The sequence below is a fragment of the Saimiri boliviensis genome, chromosome 8 (assembly GCF_048565385.1).
Source record: "Saimiri boliviensis isolate mSaiBol1 chromosome 8, mSaiBol1.pri, whole genome shotgun sequence".
Lineage (NCBI taxonomy): Eukaryota > Metazoa > Chordata > Mammalia > Primates > Cebidae > Saimiri > Saimiri boliviensis.
The window spans coordinates 59473457-59490226 of record NC_133456.1 but is presented as its reverse complement, the minus strand read 5'-3'; the positions used below and the strand labels follow the sequence as shown (position 1 = coordinate 59490226).

The following is a 16770-nucleotide window of genomic DNA, read 5'->3' as shown; positions in this document are numbered from 1 at the left end:
CAAGACGATGGGAGAACTTTCATTTCTGGTTAACCTGAACTGCAGATGAAAATGAAAATCCCCCCACCCCCAGCCCGCAGACTGCTCTCAGCTTTTCTTCGTTCCATTTTTGTGACTTTTCCTGTTTACAGTATCTGTGCCCTCCCATTTTTTTTTTTTTGACTCATTGATACTGTACCATGACGTCTAAAAATACAGCCTAACAAGTTGGTTTTAAGCAAAGAGGCTGTTTCTTTCTGGAGAGGAACAGCAGAAATATCCTGCATGTTTTTCTGAAAATAAATGTTAGTCTCTTCTTGGTGCTTAATATGAGTTTCTAATTGGAGAAGCACAGTCAGAATATAAAGAGAATCTTGCTTTTCACTGCAGTTTCTTCCATGTAGATATGTGCCCTGATTTTTCCCTCTTAGGTTGTTTGTTGAGCATCTTTTTTTTTTTTTTTTTTTTTTTTTTTTTTTTTGAGACAGAGTTTCACTCTTGTTACCCAGGCTGGAGTGCAATGGCGCGATCTCGGCTCACCGCAACCTCCGCCTCCTGGGTTCAGGCAATTCTTCTGCCTCAGCCTCCTGAGTAGCTGGGATTACAGGCACGTGCCACCATGCCCAGCTAATTTTTTGTATTTTTAGTAGAGATGGGGTTTCACCATGTTGACCAGGATGGTCTCGATCTCTTGACCTCGTAATCCACCTACCTCGGCCTCCCAAAGTGCTGGGATTACAGACTTGAGCCACCGCGCCCGGCCTGAACATCTTTTTGAGCTAGCCCAGCCCCATATGAACTGTGGGACCTCAGGCAAGTTATTCTCAACCTCGTGGAATCTCAGATTGTGGAAACTATCTGCTTCACAGGGTAGGTTTGAGAGCTCAATGGAGAAAATGTATGTAAACGTGCATGACATAGACAAAGCCATCAACACATATTAACTTGCATTTCATGTAGATGAGAACAAAGATATCCTGACCAAAGACATGATCTGGTCACAATCAGTTAAGTGTTAGAGTTTACCACTTTCTTTTTTTTTTTTTTTTTTTTTTTTTTTTTTTTTTTTTTTTTTTTTTTTTTTTTTTTGGGACAGAGTTTCGCTCTTGTTACCCAGGCTGGAGTGCAATGGCGCGATCTCGGCTCACCGCAACCTCCGCCTCCTGGGCTCAGGCAACTCTCCTGTCTCAGCCTCCTAAGTAGCTGGGATTACAGGCATGCGCCACCACGCCCAGCTAGTTTTTTTGTATTTTTAGTAGAGACGGGGTTTCACCATGTTGACCAGGATGGTCTCGATCTTTCGACCTCGTGATCCACCCGCCTTGGCCTCCCAAAGTGCTGGGATTACAGGCTTGAGCCACCGCGCCCGGCGAGTTTACCACTTTCTTTCACCAGCTTTGGATATATGGGCAGCTAAAAATTGTGGTTATAAGTTAGTCTGTTGATTATCACTGGGAAAATCAGATTGAATGAATCCCCAGCTATTAGGTTTTTGGGTCTCTCCCGGGTTTAACTGGTGGGTTGATTTTTAACTTAAATATGACAGCTTGGTGTCTTAATAATGCAGAAGAGGCTGGGCATGATGGCTCATGCCTATAATCCCAGCACTTTGGGAGGCTGAGGCAGGAGAATCACTTGAGTCCAAGAGTTCAAGACTAGCCTAGGCAACACAGTGAGACCCTGTCTCTACAAAAAAAAAAAAAAAAAGAAAAAAAGGTAATTAGCCAGGTGTGATGGTGTATACCTGTAGTTCCATCTCCTTGGGAGGCTGAGGTGGGAGGATTGCTTAAGCCCAGGGGACTGAAGCTACAGTGAGCTATGGTCATACCACTGTACTCCAGCTTGGGTGATATAGAGAGACCTTATCTCAAATAATAATAATCTAGGAAAACTTTTTTCCTGGGGAAAATAAGCACTTAAGCAACTTCAGATAACCACTTCTGGAGTACTGGATAGTATTCAATAACTTAGACATTATTTTCGCTAATAGTAATACTCACCACACTAGGGTAAGAGTAAACTGGTAATACATGTCAAGCACTTAGCATAGACCCTAACACCTAACCTATACTCAATAAATAGTGTATTACTGATGATACGATTATCATCTGTGCTCCTAACGTATAGTTTATAATAAGTTCAACCTCCCTTAATATAAGAGGCAAAGCTAAATGAGACTTATTTTTATCCTTCCCATTTCATAGGGGCAGAAACTGAGATTTAGAGAGATACCATGATGTCCTCTTAGATGAATGGCATGGCTGGGACACAAACTCAATCCTCCCGACTCTAAATCCTGTACACGTCTCATTGACACCAAGCTGGTGTCTGCTGATGGCCTTCAGCTCCAGGCTTTATAAGTTGCTTTGTTTGTTTCTTTTTCTTTCTTCCTTTAAAACCTGCCTTTTCTTTTTACCAGACTTATAAGATCAGGCTAGACTCCGATAAGGGATTGTCATTTATGAGAATGCCCTCTCCAGGGAATGTCTGCCCAAAGCTGGCTGGAATTGCCTGCCAGGTTGGCACCAGAGCTGCAGCAATGGCTGTCCACTGACTCACCAGCCTTTCTTGTTTACTTTCTCCCAGTCTCTGCCAGGAAGAAAGGAGCATGCAGTTAAATGTTCAGAAAACACCATCAGCCCTCCAATCTCTACTTGGAGCCACTTGACCAAGAGCAGTGGTCCAATATAAGTTCTCACCATCTATTTTTCTCTTTTCTTTTTCTTTCTTTCTTTTTTTTCTTTGAGACAGTGCCTCACTGTTGCCCAGGCTGGAGTGCAGTGGCACAGTCATGGCTTACTGCAACTTGAAATACCAGGGCTCAAGTGATCCTCCTGCCTCAGCCTCTCGAGTAGACAGAACTACAGGTATATGCCTGGCTAATTTTTGTAGAGACAGAGTCTCGCTCTGTTACCCAGGCTGATCTCAAACTCCTACGCTGAAGCAATCCTCCCACCTCAGCCTTCCAAAGCATTAGGATTACAAGACGGAACCACTACACCTGGCCTTCTCCATCCATTTCCTCATTTCTTGTGCTTCCTGGGTAAAGAGAAGTGAGTTAGAACTCAATTCCATTGCTAGTATATCTACTTCAGAGTGTTTATTATCTGAAAATACCTTATTTGTTTAATTGTTAAGAGTTTCTTTACTTCTTCTCACCTCTAAAGCAGTTCTCAAAAGAGATGACTTTGTGTCCCAGGGGACATTTGGCAAGGTGTGGAGACATACGGGGGAGGATCTACTGACATCCAGTGTAGAGGTCAGGGATGCTGCTTAGCACCCTATCATGCCCAGGACTATGCTCCACGATAATAAGTTACCTGGCTGCAAATACCAGCAGTGCTGAGGTTGAGAACTGTAGGGCAAGCTCCAGAGATAGTGCTCTTTCAGCCTTATCAGCTGGTGTATAATAGTACCAAGAACAGCGCTTTGCACCTAGTGAGTGCTCAGCACGTATTGGTTGAGTGAATGCATGAACACATAATCCAGAGCTTTTCCACACTGAATTAATTACCTGTGTGCGAGGCTACATCTTAATCCCAGAGTAATGTGGAGTCAGGTCCAGGAGGCCACATAACTGACAAATACCATCCTGTATTCTGAGTGTTCACATAAGCCTAACAGAGCCATGGAAGCAGGCCAGCAGGTGGAGATTAATTCCATCCTGACTGCCCAGGGAAGATCGATAGCAAACATAGACACCGTTTCTAGCAGCTGCGCATATTTCATCACTGTGGAGCCAGAAGTAGCCAAGGGATGGTGATTGTGAAACCTTGCTCCTCTTCTGGCCTTGCTTCAAGAAATGACCTGAACCAGCCAACTCTGGTTTGGTAAGTCTAGATCAAGCTCTTCAGAGCAGTGTGTCAGGCTTTGTAATCAAGATGATATGTTCAGTGCTTAAGCTACATGTGATTTAATATGTATGATGTATGAGATAGGAAATACTTTGTACAGAAGTAATGTAGCACTTGAGAGCATAGATTCTGGAGTCAGAACACCTGGGTTTACATCCTACTCTGCTTCTTCCTGGCCCTATGATCTTGTAGGGTGGGTCAGCCATGTACCTTTCTGAGCCTCAATTTTCTCATTCATAAAATGAAGCTGGTAATGGGATCCACCTTACAGTGCTATTATGAAAATTTATTTAAAAGACATAGAGAAGAGATTTCGCCATGTTGGCCGGGCTGGTCTCAAATTCCTGACCTCAGGTGATTTGCCCACCTCAGCCTCCCAAAGTGCTGGGATTATAGGTATGAGCCACCATGCCCAGCCATAAAAGGCCTTGTATATAAATGAAAGTATTTGGGATAGTTATCAGGCATACAGTCGGCAGCTGTTATTATTATTATTTTTTTTAGCATTTCTCTTAAGGCAAATTACTTAATTACTCAATTTCAGCTTTGGCAAACTGAAGTCTCCTCTTCTTTATCATTCCTCCCCTCTTCACTCATTCACTTTTCTTTCTTCATTTGCTTCTTTCACACTGCCTGCTTTTCTTCCTCTCCCATTGTCTTTCTCCTTCTCCACTTCCAGTGAACCTGCAAGACATGTACAAGAGCCCTACTTTGGTATGACTGATGGATCCTGAGATTCTACCCAACTTTATCACTGTGTGACCAGGCACCACTTAACCTCTCTACACTTCAGTTTGGTCATCTATGAAATCTAAACAGAGTGGCTCATGCCCGTAACCCCAGCACTTTGAGAGGCCAACATGAGAAACTTGCTTGAGTCCAGGAGTTCAAGACTAGCCTGGGCAACATAGCAAGATCCCATCTCTACAAAAAATAGAAAAAAATTAGCCAGGCATGATGGCACGTGCCTGTAGTCCCAGATACTCAGGAGGCTGAAGTGGGAGGACCGATTAAGCCCAGGAAGTAGAGGCTGCAGTGAGTCATGTTTGTGCCACTGTACTCTAGCCTGGGTGACAGAGCAAGACCCTGTGTCAAAAAAAAAGAAAGGAGGGGGGAATCTAAACAATGACTCTCCCTGGTAGGGTTGTTAACATCGTGAAAGAAGTGACTGCACATGTGAAGCAATCCATACTTGTGTGGCATGTAGTAAGTGTTTGGCAGAAGCTAGGAGAATCGTTTATTGACACTTAAGAAAGAAGTCTCCAATGATTGCACATTGGGAGGGTAGGCACTGTCTTAAAAGAACTTGAAGGAAAATCACAGCTGACTCTGTTTGGAGACATCTGTGTCAGTCTAGGCCATTCTCTGAATGGGAGTGTCAATAGCTCATATTCAGTCAACACCCAGAGATGATATAAAGGGGCCCTGTTCAGCTAGGGTTGACATCATTGGGGTGAAATATAAAACTCCATCCACTCAATAGATCCCAAAGTAAGAACGTCCTAGATACATCCTTCTCCCACTCTCCAGTTCCTCCAGAATATCTCATCTGATGAGGAGTTTAATAATGTACCTTGTTCTTTGGGTGGAAAGGTTGTTTTTTTATGTGTGAGTTTTTCTGGGCCAAGACTTGGGAGTTGCCTGAACATCCTCGCTTTGGATTGTGCTGTCCGTTTAAATCATTTGTGAGCCAGGTGCAATAGGTCACGCCTGCAATCCCAGCAGTTTGGGAAGCCAAGGCAGGAGAACTGCTTGAGCCCAGGGGTTGAAGACCAGCCTAGGCAACATAGTGAGATCCCCGTCTGTACAAAAAATTAGCCAGGTGTGGTGGTACTTGCCTATAGTCCCAGCTATTCGGGAGGCCGAAGTGGGAAGATCACTTGAATTGGGGAGATCGAGGCTGCAGTGAGTCATGGTCATGCCACCGTACTGCAGCCTGGGTGACAGAGTGAGACCCTGTGTGGAAAAAAAAAAATCATTTATGAACGTATTTATGTCAGTGTTAGCTGTGTCTGGGTTCTGAAAAGTTAAGACTTTCTTAACTCAGCAGGTATTTATATACCATAGTCTCACCATATACCAGGCACCATTCTAGATCCTGCAGAGACAGTGGCGAATGAAGCAATCGAGTTCTTGGACAGTTCTGAACCATTGTAGGGCTCAACCGGAAGTGCAGAACCTGGTTAGTTAGCTGGGTTTTCACCCTTCCAGATGGCAGATTTCACTCTAGATGGTGACAGCACAGAAAACCCTGAGGAGGCATTTTTATGAAGCAGGCCCTTTCTCACTCAGCTTTCAAAAAGGTCAAAAGGAATGAGAGAGAGAAAGAGAAGAAAACAATGTTAAAAGCTTGCTGCTTTCTTACTGATTTCATGTGTTTCTGTTCTGAAGAACAACTAAAGCAAAGCCAAAGTAGGCTGGGATTTTGGTCTTTTTTTGTATTTACTTCCTGTTGCCTTTTAAGCTGACCCCGGTTATTATGAATGATTCCATACTGCTCTGTCTTGAATTGCCTTTTGGTTTCTTACCAACCCGCTCTCCTCTCTCATCTCCTAAACCAGAAAGTGGGATCGGGGGCCAGGGTGGGGGAGTGTGTTCTCATATAGACTTGAACCCCAGTATGGGCTGCCGCATCGGGGCCCTCCTTAAAACCAGACATCTGGGCTGTAGCCAATTCTCACTTCCCTTCTGATCTTCCTCATTTAACCACTGACCAGATGGATGAAGTCTTTTCACCAGGAATCAGCACTTGCACTCTGAGGACTGACTCTTATCAGCTGGGGAGCAAACACAGGCCAGCTGCAGACTGAGGTGGGAGTTTTAATCCAACACCTGTAATTTTTGCTTTCAGATTCCTGGGGTTCAGTGAGGGGAGAAGGTGGTGGGAAGCGGATCAACTCAGGGTGGATGTGAAGAGAAGTTTTCCAAAGAGATCTTTTTTCAAAAATATGTTTTTTATTTCATGGGAAGCATTGCTGCTATTAGCTGCCACTAGGTAGGGGCCAATTCGGAAACTATTCTGATAGTCTCTGGGGATTCAGAAATGATCCTGTATTTGTAAATATAATCATTGTGCTCCACATACAGCTCCCTTCAAATATAACTCCTGTTTTGTTTTTGTTTTTGTTGTTTTTGTTTTTAGAGACAGGGTCTTGCTGTATTGCCCAGGCTGGTCTTGAACTGCTGCGGGGCTCCAGCGATCCTCCTGCCTCAGCCTCCCAAGTAGCTGGGACTACAGGCACACACCACAATGCCCAGCTAATTTTTTAATTTTTTGTAGAGATGGGATCTCACTATGTTGCCCAGGTGGGCCTCAAACTCCTGGGCTCAAAGGATGTTCCAGCCTCAGCCTCCTGAAATGCTGAGCTTATAAGCGTGAGCCAACACACCTGGCCCAGGTCAGGTTTTAAGATAAATTTAAAATGCCTGGTTAGGGTTTTATTTTTTTCTGTCTGTTGTTATAATCTAACAAATTTTTAAATTGACCTGTTGGGGGAAAAGTTCATCTGAATAAGATGGTATTTATTATATGAGTAACTTCATGCACTTCACTTACGCTCTGGCTTGGGAGTCAGAGTTCTGAGTTTCAAGCCCAGGTCTGGCATTAACTAGCTGTGTGGCTTTGGGCACATCAGTTTCTTAGTTTCTCCATGTTTCAAGTAAGCAGTGGTTCATAGATACCTTCTAAGATGCTATTTATAAAGTCTGCAGTTCTAACTACTTCTGTTCAAATTATTTTTTTCTGGAAGTGAAATGAGTTTTCATGCCTGCTTCATGAGTCTTTGTTTTCATTTTTCTACCCACTCATCTGGTCCATTGAAAATGGACTGCATGGGAAGCTTTCTCACCATTTGTCGCTTTACAGTGTGTGTAGTACCATCTGTATTGCTAAGTGGTTGAACACTTTGGGCTTTGGATTTGGGTCTGGTTCTGCCATTTATGAGTCTTGTTATTTATTATCTCTCTAGCATCAGTTGGAGTGCTAAGAGTACCCACCTCATGCAAGCATCATGAGAGTTGATTATGTAAAGTGCTTAGTGCAATACCTAGAATATACGAAGTGCCTAGGAGTGGTACTATTAGGCATAATCAAAGTGCCTCGCTAGGTGCCAGGCACACAGAAGACTCTCAGAAACCAGTGGTTCCTTCTCTTTCTTTATTTCCCCCGCAGAAGCTCTGGAGAATTCTTCTGCCATGTGCTTGTTAAGAGGCTTTTTAACTTTACCTATTATTTATCCTCTTTAAAATGGGTCAGTAATATTCCTCCCATTAAAAATGCATTTTTAAAAAATAGTAAAATACAGGCCTGGTGTGATGTCTCATGCCTGTAATCCCGGCACTTTGGGAGGCCAAGGTGGGTGGATCATGAGGTCAGGAGTTCGAGACCAGCCTGGCCAATATGGTGAAACCTTGTCTCTACTAATAATACAAAAATTAGCCAGGCGCGGTGGCACACACCTGTACTCCCAGTGACTCGAGAGACTGAGGCAGAAGAATAGCTTGAACCTGTGAGGCAGAGGTTGCAGTGAGCAGAGATTATGCTACTTCACTCCAGCCTGGACAACAGAGTGAGACTTGGTCTCAAAAAAAAAAAAAAAAAAAAGGAGGTGGGGGAGAACATATAGGTTACATAAAAGTGTAGCTGTCAGTTTTCAAACAAATGGGACTACAATAATTGTGGGCCTCAGAAGTGGCTGATTTCATTCTCAGAGTTTCAGATTGAATGCTGTCAGGATATTTCTTATAAGCTTCAGAAAGTTCAAGTAACTTCTCTAAGGTAACACAGCTAGTAAAAGAGAAACTACAATTTTGATCCAGAGTATAACTGCATTAGAACTCCTTTGCAACTTACATCACTTCTCAGGCCTTAATTTCCTGGTGATTAAAACGGGGATGACCTCCTTGATAAGTTAGCATAGAGGTTAAAATTCTATACATTAATGGGTGTTAAATGTCAAGTACTTTGCCTGGTGCACAGCAGAGTTTCTGTTTGTGTTGGTTGTGTCTCTTCTTTGGCACCACTTAAATCAGGGTTTGGTCACTCAGATGTCAAGACTCACTTCCAAGAGTCTGGCAGGTCATACATACATTTGGGTGAACCAGAGACCACAAACCTCATTTACATAGGGAAATACTCTGCCCTGCCCTGGCCAAATGTTGCCATGGAGGAAACTGAGCCCAGAATTTCCAGGTCTTACCATTTGTCAAAAGAAGCTGTCATCATCTGGTTTTTAGTTATGTGACATTACCTGATTTCTAATATTATCAACTAATATTTATTCATAAGCACTGTTGTGATGAACCAAATGCATCCATCACTTTTCAAGCTCCAATTTAAATAAGTTACAAGGGCAGGCCTTTATGTTGCTAGCGACCATCAAATCAACCCCCTGACCTACCAGCAGAGCCATCTTTCCACAGGGGTAAGAACTTAGTGAATATTGAACACCATGTGTGCTGCGCAGACGTGTAACTGTGGTGTTTTTCTCTCCATTTCATCTGCTCTCCCCTCTCCAGCTGCCCCATGTAGTCGTTCATCACATGCCCCTCCCCAGATATCAGCCTCTCTTGATTGTTGTATTGTCATCAATGGGAACCTCCGGGATTATGAGTAGATTACTTTCTCATATTAATGACATCATTTGGAGAGTCTATGCTTTGGAACCCTTTTGCTTTGGTTCTGGCATAGAACCCTGTGGTGTCTTATGAAAACGCTTTTAGTTGCAAAAAGCAGAATCCAGATGGGCACTATGGTTCACATCCGTAATCCCAACACTTCCGAAGTCCAAGGCAGGCAGGTTGCTTGAGCCCAAGAATTCCAAACCAGCCTGAGCAACATAGTGAGATCCCGTCTCTACAGAAATATAAAAATTAGCCAGGCATGATGGCATATACCCATAGTCCTAGCTACTCAGGAGGCGGAGGCAGGAGGATTACTTGAGCCCAGAAGGTCAAGGCTGCAGTGAGCCATGTTTGTGCCACTACATTCCAGCCTGCATTACAGAGTGACACTCTGTCTCAGAAATAAATAAGTAAAAGAAACAGAATTCTCTCTCTTAGCTTAAGAGAGGAAAAAAAGTAGATTTTTTAAAGGAATACAGGGTGTTTCATGAAACTTAAGGACAAATATTCACCCAGATCAGTGAAAAGGGCTCTAAGTGACTGGAAAACATATTAGGAACCCTGACAACTCTCTTAAGCTTTTCTTCTTAGGCCACATGATTTCTCTTGCCTCCATTTTTTTTTTTTTTTTTTTTTTTTTTAAGACAGAGTCTTGCTCTGTCACCCAGGCTGGAGTGCAGTGGCATGATCTTGGCTCACTGCAACCTCTGCCTCCTGGGTTCAAGCAATTCTCCTGCCTCAGCCTCCCAAGTAGCTGGGATTACAGACACGTACCACCACACCCAGCTACTTTTCATATTTTTTTAGTAGAGACCAGGTTGAATGTTGGCCAGGCCAGTCTTGAACTTCTAACCTCAAGTGGTCCTCCTGCCTCGGCCTCTCAAAGTGCTGGGATTATAGGCACGAGCCACCACCCCCAGCTTTCTTACCTCCTTCTAGCTTCTTGTCTTTCTCATTCTTTCTGCAGATGGCTTTCCCTTTCTCCATACACACACAAACAATGGCTGCCCGTAAACAACCAAGTTTTTATACTCTTGGACCCAATTCCAGATTCCCTGGACTGAGGTTCTGATTGAACCAGTTTGAGTCAGGTGTCTACCCCTTTCCCAGTCAACTGAGGCCAAAGGGGCAGGACCAAGTAAACCCTGGCCGTAATGCCCACATTTGTCATGAAATGGTTAGACATATCAGAAAAATATCTACAGTTGAATAGTCTAGAATAAAATTATGTGTTGATAAAAGGAATATTGACTAATATGAGGGAGGTCCGAAGCAAAATGGAAAGGGAAAAAAGGTGATTTTTTTTTTTTTTGAGATGGAATTTCACTCTCATCGCCCTTTCTGGAGTGCAGTGGCACGGTCTCGGCTCATTGCAACATCTCACCTCCCAGGTTCAAGGGATTCTCCTGCCTCAGCCTCCCAAGTAGCTGGGATTACAGGCACCTGCCACCACACCTGGCTAATTTTTTTGTATTTTTAGTAGAGACAGGATTTTACCATGTTAGCCAGGCTGGTCTCTAACTCCTGACCTCAGATGATCCACCTGCCTTGGCCTCCCAAAGTACTGAGATTACCAGTGTGAGCTAACATGCCCAGCCTGATTTTTTTAAATCAGTAAATAAACTTATGTGGATTATGGGACAACAGAGTAGCTTTAAATATTTTATGAGTTATGACATATTGCTTAATGGATTCATACTGTGTGATCTTTTGAGCATTATTTTATATCTTTCTGCAAGGTATACACCTAGGATTGGCTTTCAAAAGTTGTTTTACTGAAGAAGTAAAGTGATTTAAACTGACACATTTATTTAGTTCTCTCTTAATTATTTCCTCCTCTGGTATAGAAAAGTAGAAAAAAGATGACTTTTTTTTTCTTTAGTCAGACATTAATTCAAATTTGACTTGGCTGTTATCTTGCCCAGGTAACTTTGAGTAAATTACCATAAACTCTGTACTTCCATTTCCTGTCTATAAAATGGGGATGTTGCCATGTTGTACATTTTTGCAGAGCTTTACTGAGAGACTACATGTAAAGTGCCCAGCTCAGTGCCTAGAACTAATAAAGATTTGTTCCCTTTCCTCTGGCTACCTACGGTATATATTTGACCTTGACTTTGCAGAATTAAGGAAATAGGCTGTGGCCATGGGACACAGTCAAGCTTGCTCACTTACCTCTCAGCACTACCTCAGTGGTTCCTGCGGACCGCATCTTCATAATACCATGATCTAACCAACTAAGCTAGTTTTTAGACTCTTAGAGCAGAGTTCAGTCAAAAATATGCATTCAGTAATTAGTGTTTTCACATTGAAAACAGGTTACTTATTCCAGTCTGAGCCTCAACTTGTTTATCTGTTAAATGGGGTTAATAATGCTAACCCCAGAAGATAACTGTGCTGCTCAGAGATAATATATAGAAAACACCTCATGCAATGCTGAATAAGTTGTTGCTATTCAGTAATGAAGGCTATTTTCTTTTTCAATTTGATTTATATGTATCTGAGTTTCCAGGTCTTACAGTTTTGTACAACGGCTTAGAGACAAAATGCTGCCCCTGCTTTTCAAAAGTAACCTAGCAATTCCACATCCCTGGACAAAGCTAGATGGCAAAGTTCATGGTGACACTGCTTGTGATATCAAAAGACTGGAAACAACCTGTTTCTCTTACTCAATTATCATATATCCACACAATGATTATAGAGGATACTATAGAGTCTTTAAAAAGAATGAGGTCCATCTCTGTGTGCTGATATCAGAAAGATCACTAAGAAATACTGAACTTAAAAAGCAAGAGGCAAAACAGCAATTGAAGCATAGTCCTACTTGAATAGAAAAAAAAAGCAACAACAAATATATATATATACACACACACACACACACACACACGGATACGCACACATATATACATATATATATCAAATTTCTGGAAGGTTATACTCATAGAAATATTAAGAGTACTTCATTTGCAAAACCATGTATTCAATATAATTATATGTATTAAAGTAAAATATGAAAATTTTTAATATGTAAATATGTATCTGAAAATACATATGCAAGTGGTCTGTGAGGATTCTTCTCAAACTAACGGGATGGTGATTTCTGCAGATAAAATGGTTTGGAACATGAGTTAATCAAGGAGTATTTTGGCATTCCATGCACTGTTTAAGTATTTTACAGATTTTTTTGGTATTGCAATTCTGAATAATAAAAACTAAATATAATTGGAAATTTATGTATCAAACTGTTCTTAACTATGGTGGTCATATACTAAAAGTGGAGGAAGAAGTTTCCAAAATGAAGACTTTTCTTTTCTTTTTTTTTTTTTTTTTGAGATGGAGTTTCGCTCTTGTTACCCAGGCTGGAGTGCAATGGCGCGATCTCGGCTCATCGCAATCTCCGCCTCCTGGGTTCAGGCAATTCTCCTGCCTCAGCCTCCTGAGTAGCTGGGATGACAGGCACGTGCCACCATGCCCAGCTAATTTTTTGTATTTTTGGTAGAGACGGGGTTTCACCATGTTGACCAGGATGGTCTCGATCTCTTGACCTTGTGATCCACCCGCCTCAGCCTCCCAAAGTGCTGGGATTACAGGCTTGAGCCACTGCGCCTGGCCAACTTTCCTTTTTTATTTTAAGAGATGAGGTCTGTGTTGCCTACAGGCTTGGGTGCAGTGGCTATTCACAGGCGTGATCATGGCTCACTACAGCCTTGAACTCCTGGCCTCAAGCAATCCTCCCACCTCAGCCTTTTGAGTAGTTGGGACTATAGGTGCATGCCGCCATACCCAGAGAGACGTTAGACACATCAATGAATAAAGGCGCTTTTTTTTTCTTTTTTTGGAAAAGGGTCTTTCTCTGTCACCCAGGCTGGCGTGCAGTGGTGCAATCTCAGATTACTGCAGCCTCAACCTCCCAGGCCGAAGTGATTCTCCCAGCTCAGCCTCCTGAGTAGCTGGGACTATAGGCATATGCTACCACACCAGGCTAATTTTTGTATTTTTTGTAGAGAGGGAGTTTCACCATGTTGGCCAGGCTGATCTCAAACTCCTGGCCTCAAGCAATACACCTGCTTGGCCCCCCAGAGTGTTGGGATTACAGGCATGAGCCACTGTGCCCCCTGAATGAAGGCTGTTTTGTTTTTTGTTTTTTTTTTTAAGATAGTCTCGCTGTGTCACAAAGTTGTAGTGTAGTGGCGTGATCGTGGCTTACTCCAAACTCTACTGCCTGAGTTCAAGCAAATTCTCAGGCCTTAGCCTCCTGAGTAGCTGGAATTACAGGTGCACACCACATGCCTGGCTAATTTTTGTATTTTCAGTAGAGGTGGGGTTTCACTATGTTGTTCAGGCTGGTCTCAAACTCCTGCCCTCAAGTGATCCACCTGCCTCAGCCTCCCAAAGTGCTAGGATTGCAGGCATGAGCCAATGTGCCCAGCTGGCTTTTCTTTTTTTTAACAAAACGTTAATTCCAGGAAAAATATTGTAGTTTCCTCTGGGATGGAGACCCAGCTTTCATATAATAATTTTGTATGCATTGCTTGAACTTGTAAGGGCATTATTTTTGCAATATATTGGCTATCCTGTGCTCTTTGTTCTTTTCTTTTTTTAAATCCAAGTTACTCCCATATAATAAATCTGTTTCTGGCCAACCCTGTTGATTAACTCAACTAAAGCTATTTTTAAGTTGAGCACATCTCATATAAAATAAGTGATACAATGAGTCCAGAGGTTTGCTTGCCAGCCCTGGCCCTGACACCACTCTCCTGTCTTGTCCCTGCAGATGACAGAAGGCAGGCACTGCCAGGTGCACCTCCTGGATGATAGGAGACTGGAGCTGCTGGTTCAGGTAGGTTTTGTCCTAGTGGGTATTATCCAAACAGGTGTTGCCCAGGTAGGTTTTGCACAGGTAGATGTTGCCCACACAGGGACAGCTCATCCTCATTCCCTCTCTGAGCCTCATAGTCTGTACTCAGCCTTCTCCCTTATCTTTGCCTCAAAGTCAGTGACTCAGAGGTGATCAAGGGGAAAAAAGCATCTTTGAAGTTAGAAAACCTGGTCCATATGTAAAGATAATTATAGCCTGGTGACGTGGATTCAGAGGCACTTGGGTTCCAATCTCAGCCTGACATTTCATAGCTCTGTGACCCTGGGAAATTGACTTTACTTCTCTGAACCTCTTATTGGTAAATTGGGAAGTATAGTATTTCCTGAAAGGATTATTGTGAGGTGGGAATCTATATTCTGCCACTGTCCAGCTATATGGCATTGTGTAAGGGAAATACCCAGTTTCATCAACTGGGAACTGCCTAGGCTTCCCAGCAGAATTATGGTTAAAATCAAGCTAGATTATATATGCGAGCAAAATCTCTTTGTAAAATATATGGCTCTATATAAGTGATTGTGTGTGTGTGCGTGTGTGTGTGTGTACATTATATATGTATGTATATATATATGTGTGTATATATATGTATATATATATGTGTGTATATATATATGTATATGTATATATATATATATTTTTTTTTTGAAATACAGTCTCACTCTGTTGCCCAGGCTAAAGTGCAGTGGCACGATCTCAGCTCACTGCAAACTCTGCCTCCTGGGTTCAAGCAATTCTCCTGCCTCAACCTCTCGAGTAGCTGGGACTACAGGCCCCCACCATCTCACCCGGGTAATTTTTATATTTTTAGTAGAGATTGGGTTTCACCATGTTGGCCAGGCTGGTCTAGAACTCCTGACCTCAAGTTATCCACCCACCTCGGCCTCCCAAAGTGCTGGAATTACAGGCGTGAGCCACCACACCCAGCCAAGCAATGATATTTTAATTGTTGATGCTTCTATTTCTATTCACCCAACACTCTGGACCAAGAGTCTCCAAATTGTGAAAGTCCCTGCGGACAGGCCACACCTACAGCTAGCCTAGTATTTCTCCTCTAACCAAACCTAAATTCTTTTCTCTTCCAAGGCCTTTCCCTAGCCCACTATGCTTAGGCTTCAATTTGAGTGAAATAGTACGGTCAACAGTAGCTTCGCCAAAGTAGACCTTTAGTCTAGATATCTGCCTGTTTCTTTCTTTCTTTTTTTTTTTTTTTTCCTTTAAATCATGTCCATTTTTTTTCCCCAACAACCATTGTAATATACCCTAAACTGTTTGGCTCAAAGTTCAAAAAGAATCCATCCAGAGTGCCTCCTGCCAGCATTCCCCTTTTCTTCCCCAGTCCCTGCAAATCCAGCATTAATTACCACTCCAGGCATTCTGGCTGATTCCAAACCCATGTTTCTTCTCACCAGATCCAGAGCTTCCTAAAAGCATATAGATTATATCCTTCTTCTCACCAGGTACTTATTACTGTTGATGATGATGTATGCAATGGGTATAATATCTCCATCTTTGAAAGGAAAAGTTTAGGCTTTGGAAGGAGACAGACTAGGTTCAAATCCCTGCCCTTACTAACAGTGTAACATCAAATAAGGTGCTTAATCACTCTGGGCCCTGGTTGACTCATTTATAAAATGGAAATAAAAAGCCCTACCTCATAGCTCATTATAAGGGTTAAATGACAATATATATAAGTTCAGCATAATAAATGGAAACTATTTATTATCAGTAGTATTAGTATTCATCAGTAGCCCCACAGCTTTGAGTCTGGACTTCTTCAACTGGCCACCAACAAGCAAAATGATTCCTCCAGTCTTTCATATGTCACAGATAACCAAGCAGCAAGCTGTTTAATATTCTTTGTCTTGGGAATTAGCACCACATTACATATAAAAGAGTATTTTTTCCGCCGGGCGCGGTGGCTCAAGCCTGTAATCCCAGCACTTTGGGAGGCCGAGGCGGGTGGATCACGAGGTCAAGAGATCGAGACCATCCTGGTCAACATGGTGAAACCCCGTCTCTACTAAAAATACAAAAAATTAGCTGGGCATGGTGGCGCGTGCCTATAATCCCAGCTACTCAGGAGGCTGAGGCAGGAGAATTGCCTGAACCCAGGAGGCGGAGGTTGCGGTGAGCCGAGATCGTGCCATTGCACTCCAGCCTGGGTAACAAGAGCGAAACTCCATCTCAAAAAAAAAAAAAAAAAAAGAGTATTTTTTCCAAAACAACGTCTTAGTAAGTGTACCTTAGAGGGAAAATGTAAGGCACTTGAGTGAATTGCAAATACAAGAAAATGATGGTCTCATTGATATTCTATTCCTATCTCTTCTCCTTCCAACAATTCTTAGAATTGTTGGCCTGGCTTGGTGGCTCATGACTGTAATCCCACCACTTTGAGAGACTGAGGCGGGTGGATCACTTGAGGTCAGGAGTTCGAGACCA

At 42.6% G+C, this 16770-nt stretch overlaps 1 protein-coding gene across 6 annotated transcripts in view; it reads left to right on the top strand.

Annotated features, from left to right (window-relative positions):
* Positions 1-16770, top strand: part of FRMD4B (FERM domain containing 4B) — a 362743-nt gene that overhangs the window by 205979 nt on the left and 139994 nt on the right. For 5 of the 6 annotated variants that reach the window (XM_074404537.1, XM_074404536.1, XM_010350118.3 and 2 more), the window contains one exon: positions 14230-14295. In XM_074404537.1, the coding sequence (XP_074260638.1) occupies positions 14230-14295 (66 nt within the window). Of the gene's footprint in view, positions 1-1006; positions 6645-14229; positions 14296-16770 lie in introns of those variants that run through there. The other variant, XM_074404538.1, reaches the window with a different exon arrangement.